This window comes from Ylistrum balloti, unplaced genomic scaffold (genome assembly GCF_031769215.1).
Source record: "Ylistrum balloti isolate Yb309-2 unplaced genomic scaffold, AGI_CSIRO_Ybal_v1 Utg370458, whole genome shotgun sequence".
Classification (NCBI taxonomy): Eukaryota; Metazoa; Mollusca; class Bivalvia; order Pectinida; family Pectinidae; genus Ylistrum; species Ylistrum balloti.
The window spans coordinates 375,575-388,020 of NW_026782303.1; the positions used below are offsets into that span (position 1 = coordinate 375,575).

General features: G+C 31.9%; 2 protein-coding genes across 2 annotated transcripts; one reads left to right on the forward strand and one right to left on the reverse strand.

Moving 5' to 3' along the window:
* Positions 1-1,143: 1,143 nt before the first annotated feature.
* Positions 1,144-4,469, reverse strand: LOC132555160 (swi5-dependent recombination DNA repair protein 1 homolog). The gene is made up of 3 exons (XM_060219508.1): positions 4,414-4,469; positions 2,436-3,350; positions 1,144-2,320 (listed from the first exon to the last, which is right to left on the reverse strand). Exons 1-3 carry the CDS (start codon positions 4,450-4,452, stop codon positions 2,141-2,143), a joined length of 1,134 nt encoding a protein of 377 aa, XP_060075491.1. The 5' UTR covers positions 4,453-4,469; the 3' UTR covers positions 1,144-2,140.
* A 135-nt stretch (positions 4,470-4,604) lies between these two features.
* LOC132555172 (C-signal-like) lies at positions 4,605-10,950 on the forward strand. Its single transcript, XM_060219520.1, has 4 exons — positions 4,605-4,631; positions 6,068-6,450; positions 8,226-8,403; positions 10,344-10,950. Exons 2-4 carry the CDS (start codon positions 6,124-6,126, stop codon positions 10,622-10,624), a joined length of 786 nt encoding a protein of 261 aa, XP_060075503.1. The 5' UTR covers positions 4,605-4,631; positions 6,068-6,123; the 3' UTR covers positions 10,625-10,950.
* Positions 10,951-12,446: the final 1,496 nt, after the last annotated feature.

Here is a 12,446-nt window from a genome sequence, read left to right on the forward strand (position 1 = left end):
TTTGGGCATTATCAAGTGTTTTGGTTTTGGCAGGACGATGATATACAGCAGTGCTTGCTTGGATAAAAGTTCTTTTGCCACATGGTTCCAGCTTCATGTAAAAAGATCAAATTTGCTACTTTTAATCATTCTTGTTTGCATGTCATTGTAATAGAATTCTTATGTTTATTGTAGTCATATATTTTTAAGAATTTTAAACATGTAAATAAAATTTATGAAAACATTAATATGTTGAATTAAATTGTTTCTATAATAGTGAATATGTTCAGATTCAAAAATATACATTTGTATATTCATGGAGTTTCATACATGAAATAAGACCTATTGATCTTGCATCTTTTCTATCATAAGCTGTGATTAGCCAAACATTTTAAATGGTTTGTGAACAGGGGAAAGCACATTCCTGATAAGCCCTCTCAGACTGAGAGTAATCTACTCCAGGACTACAGCGTAATAATCTACCAACTGAGTCATAGCAGAATTCTCTTTCCGCAGAATAAAAAAGTGTTAAATGAGCTAAATCTGTATGTTTGAATTGAAATAAATCAAATTTAGCATGTAGATATATCATAGCAGAGGTTCAACAAGAATCAAATCCAGCATGTAATTTTATTGTAGCTAGTGATGGGACAATGCTTGAATGTAATTGATCGTAATTTTTTATATTCTATTATTAGCATCTTAATATTTTATTTTAGCAAAAACCAAAATTCATATTATGCATAATAAAGATGCTAATTGCCAATGATATTCATTCTTGTGCAAATTTTAGGTAAGTGAGGTATTTCTGCTCAAAGTTACCAAAAAATAAAATATTACCTTAAAAAATTTTTTTTAACTTTCTATGAACATTGAACACAGTCAGCTGGTTATATAATTATCTGAAACCCTATCTGATTTCAATCAATTATGGATATTTTATGGATTTCCCATCATTAATCATAGCACAGCGAACTTGATCATTGTTAAAAAGGTTGGACTGTTCTGTTTGATCTTCCTAACCTACAATTTAGAGCACATTTTACTTGTATGATAATTCATTCACTGGTACACTCCTACACCTTCCAAAAACACTTTTCAAAGCTAAAACAACAAAGCAAATAAACTCTTTGCGTTCAATTAATTTATTTTTCAACTGTGGCAGATAAATTGGTATTTTACATGCTTGATGTTGCAAAGTAAACGCTTTACTACCTTTGTAAGATATCAACCTAATTCATGTTGATTTAAAGGTCAATGAATCTTTAATATTACATCTAAAAAAACTTCCTGGGCCTCTTTCAAAAGTGTAAAATTTAATTTTGTCGTTCATGCAGCAAAGGTATAATTTCAAAAAGTTCAATTGATGTCTATAGGATTCAACAGGGGTTATACTATCAATTCACCACAGCCTGTACATATAGTATAAAAATGATGTTTGAAGTCCATGGGTCCTTCTCTGTCTTAGACTGAAGGTACGTTTTAACATTTTAGCACACAATCATCAGATTGTGGGAAGTTAAAATCACCCTCCATCTATTCATCCACTAACAATTCTTAGTTCTGATCATATCCAAGGTGTACAATTTCTGTATGAACAAAAGTAGATCCTTTTGTGATATTTATGTTTTAAAAATCATAAAAATCCTAACTTGTACTCAATATTTCTTTAAGGTTTATTAAATAGAAACAATACAATTGAATGCATACACATGTAACGAAACATACTATTAGGACTTTTGATAAAAAAAATAAATAGTGAAGACACATGCACATTTCCGTCTTCAGGAAATTGAGGTATTCATACCAGTAAATAAATATACATTCATTCAGGACAAATAATGTTAATTATTGTTAATGAATTTGTCAATCTGAAGTAAAAAGTCAAATCAGCGAGTACATGGTACATGTAAGTACATTGTATTGGCATGAATTTATACTTGTATCTACATTTACACACTTTCTAGGTAAGTTTATGTAATAATAGAGAAAATCAGTTTCAATACCAACTAATAAAATTTTAGTCTTTGAGAAAAATTTTGTTAATACTACATGAAGTATAGAGAAAAAATCATGGGATCATTTGTTAATCTTTGAAAGCCAAACCAGTATCATAATTAGTAATCGTTATTGAACAACACAAACTTAATATTTTAAACTCTTAATTGAAAGATTCCTCCTCAGCATTGAAGTTAACTAGAGAATGTTCTATCTGCAGATGGTTAATGAGTTGTGTGAGAGAAGGTTTAGGATCTTGAAGTTTCTCGTGCAGGTCAACTAAAGCTTTCTGACTCGTCTTCTGCCATTTTGTGATCAATGCACGAAGGCTGTCCAGGTCATTCTACAGTAAATAAAAAAGAGACAAGTTAATTGATGATACATTTACATAAAATTTGCATGGTAGTTAACTCCATAAAAAATTAATGAAACCTGGGGAAATGATCTTCGTTCCTCACCTTATTTCTATACATTTTCACCATGTTTAACTTTCGCAGTTCTTCTTCCTTTTCTTTCAATGTATTTTTCAATATTTCATATTTTTCTTGAAGCATTTCTGTATCTTCATGAGATATAGACTTTGCACCATTTTCTGACTCTTTCATTGAGGTGATTTGAGATTCATTTTTCTGTTCATCAGCAGCTAGTAATTTATCTTCTGTAGAACTACTATCACACATGTCAGAGAATTGTAACCTGCTTGGTCGACAACACAGTGAAATATTTTTAGATTGGATGGGTGTCCTTTCAGACATTTGTTTGGATATTTGATTTCCATCAATATTTTCCAAAATCATTTCAGGAACTTTTGTATTTGTTGTTAATGAGAGCTTTGAATAATTTCTGATTTTCTGAGATTGTTCTTTACTATAGCTGTTTTCATCAAAAACAGTTGGACTAGACATTACAGAAATTGTGCTTGGTCTCTCATTTGATTTGAATTTTGGAGTCACTTGTAATAAGCTTGAGTCTGTAGTTGGTGTTTTCGGAGCTGAGAGTGAGTTCGAACTCACAAGTTTCCTGTAATTTCCTGTAGGATCATCAACAAAATCTGAAAATCCAGATGGAGACACAAATGTCCCAATGTTTTTCCTGATGGCAGGAATTGAAGAATCAATCTTTAACTTTGCTGAATCACTTGACTTTAAAGGTGTAGAACTTGAATCTGTTCCCATTTCTTCATCAAGACATCTTGTTGGAGTAGATTGGGTGTCCAGACAATTGTCTCTCTTAATGGCATGTTCTATCTTTACAGGCGTTTGTGATAATGTGCCATCTGGGTAATAGATGCGCTTTTTCTGTGGAACACTGATGGGTGAAGAATGGTAACGCCCACATCTTTTTAGCCTCTCTTTCAAACTAGAGCTCAGCTTCTAAAAATAAATCATCATGTGGTACACATACAAAACTATGATGTAAAAATGACAACAAAACATTCAGAGAATCACAATCACTTGGTCATATCATACATCGGTAATAAAAAAAATGTAATGAGTGTTTTATCTGAAAAGTTTTTCCCAGGTTGGTAATCAATAGAGTAGAAAATTTTAGAACACAACCTGTAGATGATATAAGAGTGACATTTCGATCACTACATGGCCACCTTCATCAGTCAAATGAATGGTGTGAATCATGCCTAGCACTGATGTATGTAGTAGTGTACAAGGTGGTAAGAAATCAACCAATTTTTTTGGCTCTAAACTTGTACTATAATTTTATGTACACATAGAGGACAATTCTTCAAAGTCACCAGTTTGCAGTCACACATTTTGATAAGACATATGCAATGAATTTCCTTCAAGTCCTCAAAACCATATTCCTTATTGACATTATTGATGCCAGAAATCATCTACACCATACAAAATGACCACATTGGTTGTCGGAATGGGAAATAATGAAAGAAATATTGCTGCTTTCCAACTTACATAAAATAACAATTTGTATCAATGAAATTAAATTGATTAATAGTTTCCATTGACTACTGTGTAAACTATAGATGCCATTTGGTGCATTTAGTGCTAATGTCACAGATGAGCAAAGAATTTACCTGTAATCTTTTTATTTGCCACACTAAATAAATAAGCACTGGGGGTAAATAAGGTTTGTGTTTTTTTAAAATAAAACAGACAACTGAATTATTCACTTCTTGTGTAAAAATGAGAGCCTTGTCAAAAATATGTCACCCTTTTTGTTGCAAATGTTTCAAAGAACTTCATATGTCTCCAATGCCATACATAATATTATGAAATAACTATATTTGACATAAAGAGGACGTCCAATTCCTGTATTGATAGTTTGATACCAAGGATAACAATTTATCATGTAATCTGTCAAACTGATGATGTCTGTTTTACATACTAACGTTGTTTATTGTCGTTAACCAACAGTTCTTAACCTGGCAGCAGACTTACTGTACATGCATGGGTTTCTACTTACCTTGTGTGCTGAGACATGTTCAGAGGACGTTTTCGACATTCTTCAATTTTTCATTTCTCAGTCGACATCCACATCTTTTATATTCCCCGCTGAAACTAACGAGGTAACTCAAACGCTTAATTTTGAATTCCTTTTGAATAAAGCGTAGTGACGATCTAGTAACTGCACAGACTATTATTCGAGGCGGAGACGAACGAAACAAGTTACACAACAAACAGGTCTGTTCCGAGCAAAAAAAAAAAAAATTCAAAAGACCGATATCTCTAAATAAGATATATCATGCACTATAGTTATTTAGATACATACTCTTGGGAAAATGATATTGTACTGTATTATTATTGGAGAAATAGTGTATCAGTGAGCAGAAGGCCATAAATCTAACAGTGTAATAGACAACTACTGGAGATGCAATATTTTTGAGAGAGATATATATTTCTTTTTAGATATATAATGTAAGTCTCTGTTTTACAGGATAAAAGTACTTTGTTAGATTTAAGAAATTAGCGAAAAAGGTTCTTCCACCGTATACACAATGTTTCATTATCCTAGTTTCAATGCAAGAAAATTTATGATCTGGACATAAAAATATTAAGAATGGACAATAGCTCTGTAATTAAGGAATTGCGAGCCCTGACATTGGTACACAACACATTGTCTGAGTATGTCCAATGTATATAATACCAAGTTTCATGATCCCTGCTTAACTGTTGGTGAATATAGGCTCAAGACACAAAATGGCAGATTGAAGGACGGACAAAGCAAAAAATAGCAGCTATATTCTCTCCCCAAAAATTTCGTGAGCTTTGAAAATCTGCAGGTGGAGAAATACTCCAAAACCTAAGGTCTTACTACTCTGTTTTAGTTCATATTTGTGCTGTGGTTCATCTGCTATATTTATCATTAGCTTTAAATATACAATGTCACATACATTGTACAGAAGTTTCCCTATGTCTACTCCTTCCACTTTTAGTTTATCGCATTATTGATACCTGACAGAAGGGTTGTGGTCCAGGATGAAACCTTTCAATGTTTGCACAATGAATAATCATGGTCACAGGGGTCAAGTGTCTTAAGATCTTTCAACAACTCTTTCTAAACAATCAAGAAGCTAATTTGCAATGATTAGCGCCCTTTGATGAAGGGCTGCAAAGTTTGTTTAAATTAATGACCTTGTCACACTTTCAAAGTTAAAGGATTCAAAAATGTCTTTAAATAGCTTCTCAATAACCTTAAAACCCACTGGGTCCTGATGGATGAAGGACTACCTATGTATTTTGATCACCTATAACATACACATATATCTGTAAAGAAGATATTTCATGTCTGGTTTGAACTTGAAAGTAACCAAAATAAACTCTTTCATTTAAGTTCTCACTCTGTATAAATATTCATGAAAATACATGCCCTTTAGGCCTTTGATTTGTCTGTTTACTCACAGTTTGTGATTTTGGGTTATTTACACTTTTTCATTCTGTTGTCAATTTTATGGCATTTATTGATGCATTAACAGCTGCTACACTGTTAATGTATAGATTATATATGATTTGAATAATTTAAAAGTACATTGCATGTGAGGGTGGTTGGGAAGCCTCTTAGTTGTAATATTTATCTTACGAAATGTTTGTAATACTCATTACTTATTCTTTTGTTTTAGATCCTCACTTGATATAAGGATGCAGAAGTAATCACTTTGCTGGTTGGTCTGACAGTATGGCTCAAGTGGTATCTCTCATCCAGGGGGCAAGTCGAGGAATAGGACTTCAATTTTGCCAAACAATACTGAAACGTCACCCGAACAGTGTCGTCATAGCGACTTGTCGTCAGCCTGATAATTCACTGGGACTTCAAGAACTGAAAGCCAAGAACCCAGACAGAGTAAATTTATGTGTACTAGACGTCAATGAAGATACACAAATTGAAAATGTAGCAAAATTTACGAAAGAAAAATATGGGAAGTTAGACTTACTGATCAACAATGCTGGAATGCTTCATACTAGTGGGCGAGGAGAAACAAGCTTACGGGAAATTTCTAGAAAGGTAATTATATATATACTGTAAACCAACCAAATTCGGCAAGTACGAAATTTAATGATTTTCGCATCACAAGAATTCCCCATCAATTCATTTTCACTTTATTATAATGGTGGTTGTCAATCCTGTCTTCACTTACCAGAGTTATACCTGATGATTTAGAAATAATACCATGGTAACAGACTATCTTTACCTTCTTATTTCTCATAAGATTATCTTTACCTCCTTATTTCTCATTAGATTATCTTGACCAGGCCTCGAATGTAACATTTCTTGTCACTTGCTGAAAACAGCAATTGCCTTAAATTTGTACATGCTAAAATGACTTTTTACTTGCTATTATCGCAAATCTCCATGTTGAAATAGTGTGTTTTGTTTTGTGATTTATAATGTATTACCTTGCTTCATCCAATATATATCAACATTATAAAAGAACTGCTTTGTCCCAATATTTTCACTTTGAAAAGCAAAACAATTTAATTCTGTGAAATGTTAGGAATAGACAGGCACTCACAGTTTGCATCTTATGAATCCACTTGCTGAAAAAAGCAAGTCATTATTTTTTCTACTTGCAATTCTTGAATTTCTGCTTGCAAATAGCCATTAAAAAGCCTTAAATTTGAGACTTGTTGGCCTCCTTATTTCTCATTAGATTATCTTTACCACCACAATTCTCATTAGATTATCTTTACCTCCCTATTTCTCACTAGGTTATCTTTACCGCCCTATTTCTCATTAGATTATCTTGACCTCCTTATTTCACATAAGATTATCTTGACCTCTTTATTTTTCATTAGATTATCTTGACCCCCTTATTTCTCACCAGATTATCTTTACCTCCTTATTTCTCATAAGATTATCTTTACCACCCTATTTCTCATTAAATTATCTTGGCCTTCATATTTCTTATCAGATTATCGTGACCTCTTTATTTTTCATCAGATTATCTTTACCGCCCTATTTCTCAATAGATTATCTTGACCTCCTTATTTCACATCAGATTATCTTGAGCTCCTTATTTTTCATTAGATTACCTTGACCTCCTTATTTCTCATTAGATTATCTTTACCTCCTTATTTCTCATTAGATTATCTTTACCACCCTATTTCTCATTAGACTATCTTTACATCCTTATTGCTCATTTCTGATTATGGCTTCTCATCTATTGGTTGAAATTAAGGTCATTTATACTTAGTGTCAGTTTAGCTAGTTGTTTTCATTGAAATTAACTTGAAAGACAGTTAGTCTTTTACAACTATAGATTTTGCAAAGGTGCAAAAATTAAGTATATAGTCCATCCATCAGAGTATTATATTGTCAGTTGTAAAACTCTACCCAAGGACCTTAGTGCAAATATCATCCAAGATTACAAGATATGTCACTTGATGTCTCTATTTACTGAGTTATTGCCCTTTGTTTATTCATAATACTGAGAATTGTCTTGAGTTGGTGGAACATAGATGGTTTGCAGTTGTAATATGATTTTATCATGTGGTGATCATGGCTATCAGTTAGTAAAGGATAAAATCTAATTTCCATGGACATTAAATTCATTTTGGTGACATGTCAATGAGCAACTTATTATTTTGTATTTCATTTAAGATTTGATTATTTCCTGATGGAACAATATTTTTCAAAGTTGACACCTGAAGTTTTGCCTAAATCCAACAGTAGAGTTTAAAAAGAAAAAAAAAGAGGAAAAATTCTTTAAAATCCTAAAGACATATAGAATGATTTCAATAATAGCTAATGTTATCTTTCATTTATGTATTTTATTCTAGGGTCTCATGGAAACTTTTGAAACAAATACTGCTGGGCCTTTGTTAATGGCGAAACATTTTGCCCCACTCCTCAAATTAGGATCCGGTTATTTTGGAATTAAGCCAGCTGATTCAAAGAAGCAACACTGTTCAGTACTAGTCAATATGTCTGCCAAAGTTGGATCCATCACGGACAACCGTAAGTTATCTTGCAAGAACTCATGTACCTTTTTTCTTCTGTTTGATGTTGATTAGGAATTAATAATTCCTCTGTCAGCAACAGTATATGTGTGTATTGTGTATCACACTTGAGAGCAGTGTCATTTTGTTAGTACTTGTAGTTGTTTTATGTTGATTTAATGGGGAATAAAATCAGTTCCAAAAAAGAATACATCCCAATATCCTATTATGACTTTTATCAGAGATATATATAACGCATAAACATCTCTTAATTTTCTTTTCATCGTCACAAAATATTATGCATTAATTTATTTTATTCAAGTGGTATTTTATGAACTTCAATAAACAATAAAAAGGTCTGTTGAGTAAAATAAGTGAAAGCCTATATCAATGACAAGGTCAAACTGCCACCAGCTACTTAATAAGTCACTATTTTCATAACCATGCCACACTTTGATAGAAAGGATTGAAATGTCTGGTATATATCTATAAGCTAGCCATGGAGCATGCTTCTAATTCCCAATAATAACACAATTCCTAAACGTTAAATTTTATCAGTCATGGGTGCAGAACATTGGGGATACGAGTATGAATCTGAGGATGCATTCAAAAAGTAGAAATCTTCTTTAATAATAATTGAAAAAGTGTAAATAACATATCTGTTTATGCAAGTTATTTACTCATATCTGATGTAAAATTTCTTGTATCTTTGCTGTTCCATGTATTAGTGTATCCCATATGATATGTAGTAAACAATACATTGCACTCATGATGCAATAAATGAAAGATTACTCAGGTTAGGAAATAATCTACATTGGATCCTTCATATTAGTCAACAAAAAGCTGGGAAACTGATGCAATAAATGAAAGATTACTCAGGTTAGGAAATAATCTACATTGGATCCTTCATATTAGTCAACAAAAAGCTGGGAAACTGATGCAATAAATGAAAGATTACTCAGGTTAGGAAATAATCTACATTGGATCCTTCATATTAGTCAACAAAAAGTTTGGAATAAGCATTAGATATTGATTCTGCTGCATGTTTTCTCTGATGAAATGAATTTGCATTTTCTTTTGACACTTTCGATAGATTAGGATTTAAAACTAATGTTTTCATAGTCGTCTGTCCATTTAATGTGTGTGCAGTGTTGATGTGCCAGTGACACTGCATTTTGGTGCATGCATAACATTTTTGTAATAGCAGTGCACATGAATCTGATGTTTGTGAACATCTGATTCCTGTGGTGATTGGCCATGCTAACATAACATATGTTTCCTCATTGAAAACACCTGTTTAGTATAATCATTTGGAAGAATGTATAACTTAGGTTAAGTCTAGTAGAAGCTTATAGTAGAAGTGAGCAATCCAATTTGTGGGATGAACCATATTTGTCACTACAAAATTTATATGCACCTTCACATGTGTCATATGTAACATACAATGATAAAGATAGTTAGATAAGAAAGAAAAACAATGAACTTTTGTGTCAGCATAATGGATATTTCATCTAAATAAATCCTCACACCTGTTGTAAAGTTTTGATGTTGTTTAAGTACAATATACAATGCCAATGCCAGTGGCTGACTCTTGAATTGGAATTAAATTTTTTTTCACTCAATTGTACATTTTGCACAAATTTCACTGATTTGATGGTAAAATGTATTCAAAATTTCAAATCTGGCTGTTGATAGTAATCTTCTATAAAAGTGTTTGATTGTTTTGTGTGTGACAGATTACTACATCTTGCATTCAAAGTTACAAATATGTAAATATCAACACATTTAGTCTTTCAGTAATTTCAGTTCTTTGATTCAATGGTTAGACTTTTATTTCTAAGTACAATTGTTTTTTGTAAATTTCATCAAAATTCTCATATGACGGAGGATGAAGGAGAAGCTTAGTTGATTGCTATATGCATTAGAATTTACGATTTCATTTTTTCACAAATTTTTCAGATCTTGGAGGATGGTATAGTTATCGTATGTCCAAAGCAGCTCTGAACATGTGCAGTAAAAACTTGAGTATAGAGCTAGGTCGAGGCAGTAAACCTGTGATATGTGTTTCACTACATCCTGGAACCGTGGATACAGACCTCTCGCGACCCTATCACAAAAATGTGCCTAAGTTATTTACCACTGAGTACAGTGTTGATTGCCTAATGGACATTGTGGAAAGTCTTACAATTTCAGACACTGGAAAGTTTCTGTTGTATGATAGAACTGTATATCCATTTTAGGTATCATTCAACCTGTGTAATCTACCATCTTGTGAGACACAATGTCAACAGGAGGGTTTTACGACAATACAAGTGGGGCTAAAATAAGAAATGTTTCTACGGCTAGTGTAGACAAAGTGTATTCCACTTCTGTTTGTCGTGGAGATCACTCAGTCCACATCACACAGAGGTGTTAATTTTTCTCCCAATAATTGATATTTTTCTGATGAATTAATAACAAAATTAAAAAAAAATCAATGAATCATATTTAACAACAAAATGATAATAAAATATAAAACCACAAACAATGGTTTTTTTTTTTTTTTTTTTACTTTTTATTGAAAGAAAGATGTTGGCTGTCAACAGTGCATGAGCATTGCATTTTACATGTATAGTTATAAAAACGCAGACTACATAGTACCAGTAATGATTTATCCAACACCGCACAGCATCGATACACAAACCTACAATATATTTTCACTAAATTAAAGAGATAAACCATTTTACAAGTTTCAGATTGTTAAAAAAATTTAAAACTTTGAAGTTTACTGATGATAAGGCATTAGAATGTTATATCAATTTTTTAGTTTTGCGACACAATTTTGTAACTTAGAAGTTCATATTCTGCACTAATCTCATGGTATGCAAACCCACAGTTAGGTGAGACTTTCAATATAAACAAATGTAATTGATTCAATTTGATTTTGAAAATATTTTTTAAAAACATTTCAACTTAATGAAGTTAAATACAATGTAACTGTATATACCATGTTTTTGTATATCCATATAAAAAAATATGCTTGACATGTATTCCATATTATGAAATTGATATGAAGTTATAAAGACATATTACAGAAATGTAACAAGATTTACAATACTGTACTGTCACTGATAGTGATAAATATCTGTAATCAGCTTTCACTAATTAGTGTATCCCTTCTGTTACAAGAAACAAAAAGACCATGATCAACAGCTAATTCTATGTTGGAAGACCTCCATATGACATCTCGGTTTTACCTAAAATATGTCTTCTGTTGGTATAAAAACAAAATGTTATCTGCCATTTCATGTAATATTCTCAGCTATATTGTACAATCTTTGTCACACAACCAATAACTTTATTAATGAACACAAGCTAATAAAGAACATTTATGAATATGATGACGATTTCATGAATAGCTGATGTATTGATCTCATTGAGAGGTAGCAATATTGCTTCACTAGGGAAAAGGCCATGAACTAAAGCAAAGCATACAATAAAGCTGTTTTTGCAGAAAGCACTAAAATATTAAATAATTTCACCTAGATGTATGTACAGGAAACCAAGGAAAAGCAAAAATAAAAGTCAAACGTAAAATTCTTAGTAAATTATCATCGACATCACTTGACTGTATAGTGTTTGTACTGTAGAATATATTAATCAGATTACTTTACATAGATGATTTAAGCAAAACTGGAAACATACAAGTGGACAATTTCAAAACTGGCATCTCTTTACATCTTACATTCAGCTTCATTACACCATATTAGGTCATCATACAAGGATTTTGATAAGAAATGTCAGATTCAAGATTCACAAAATACTTTTGATTTATTTGGAATCAAATGCTGTCAAACAGCTTAATTCCTTTTTTTCCTTGCTTGAACATTTCAACTAAGCACAAAAGCCATTCATTTACAGAATGTACACATGCACTAGTGACCAATATACAACACCTTGAATAGTGTCAATGGTAAATGTTGTAATCATTTTCATCATGTCTTGAAATCATTTAATTCATTCAGTTATTAGATCATCTAATCATCACAGAACAAAAACATTTCCCTTTTAACTTCACATGAT

What these genes read in the sequence shown, in the direction of transcription:
- LOC132555160 (XM_060219508.1), bottom strand. Translation starts at nt 4,452, where the DNA reads ATGTCGAAAACGTCCTCTGAACATGTCTCAGCACACAAG. An exon ending in AACATGTCTCAGCACACAAG is followed by an intron (nt 3,351 to 4,413) that starts GTAAGTAGAAAC and finishes ATTTATTTTTAG; the next exon opens with AAGCTGAGCTCTAGTTTGAA. An exon ending in TGAAAATGTATAGAAATAAG is followed by an intron (nt 2,321 to 2,435) that starts GTGAGGAACGAA and finishes TATTTACTGTAG; the next exon opens with AATGACCTGGACAGCCTTCG.
- LOC132555172 (XM_060219520.1), top strand. Translation starts at nt 6,124, where the DNA reads ATGGCTCAAGTGGTATCTCTCATCCAGGGGGCAAGTCGAGGAATAGGA. An exon ending in TACGGGAAATTTCTAGAAAG is followed by an intron (nt 6,451 to 8,225) that starts GTAATTATATAT and finishes ATTTTATTCTAG; the next exon opens with GGTCTCATGGAAACTTTTGA. An exon ending in TGGATCCATCACGGACAACC is followed by an intron (nt 8,404 to 10,343) that starts GTAAGTTATCTT and finishes CAAATTTTTCAG; the next exon opens with ATCTTGGAGGATGGTATAGT.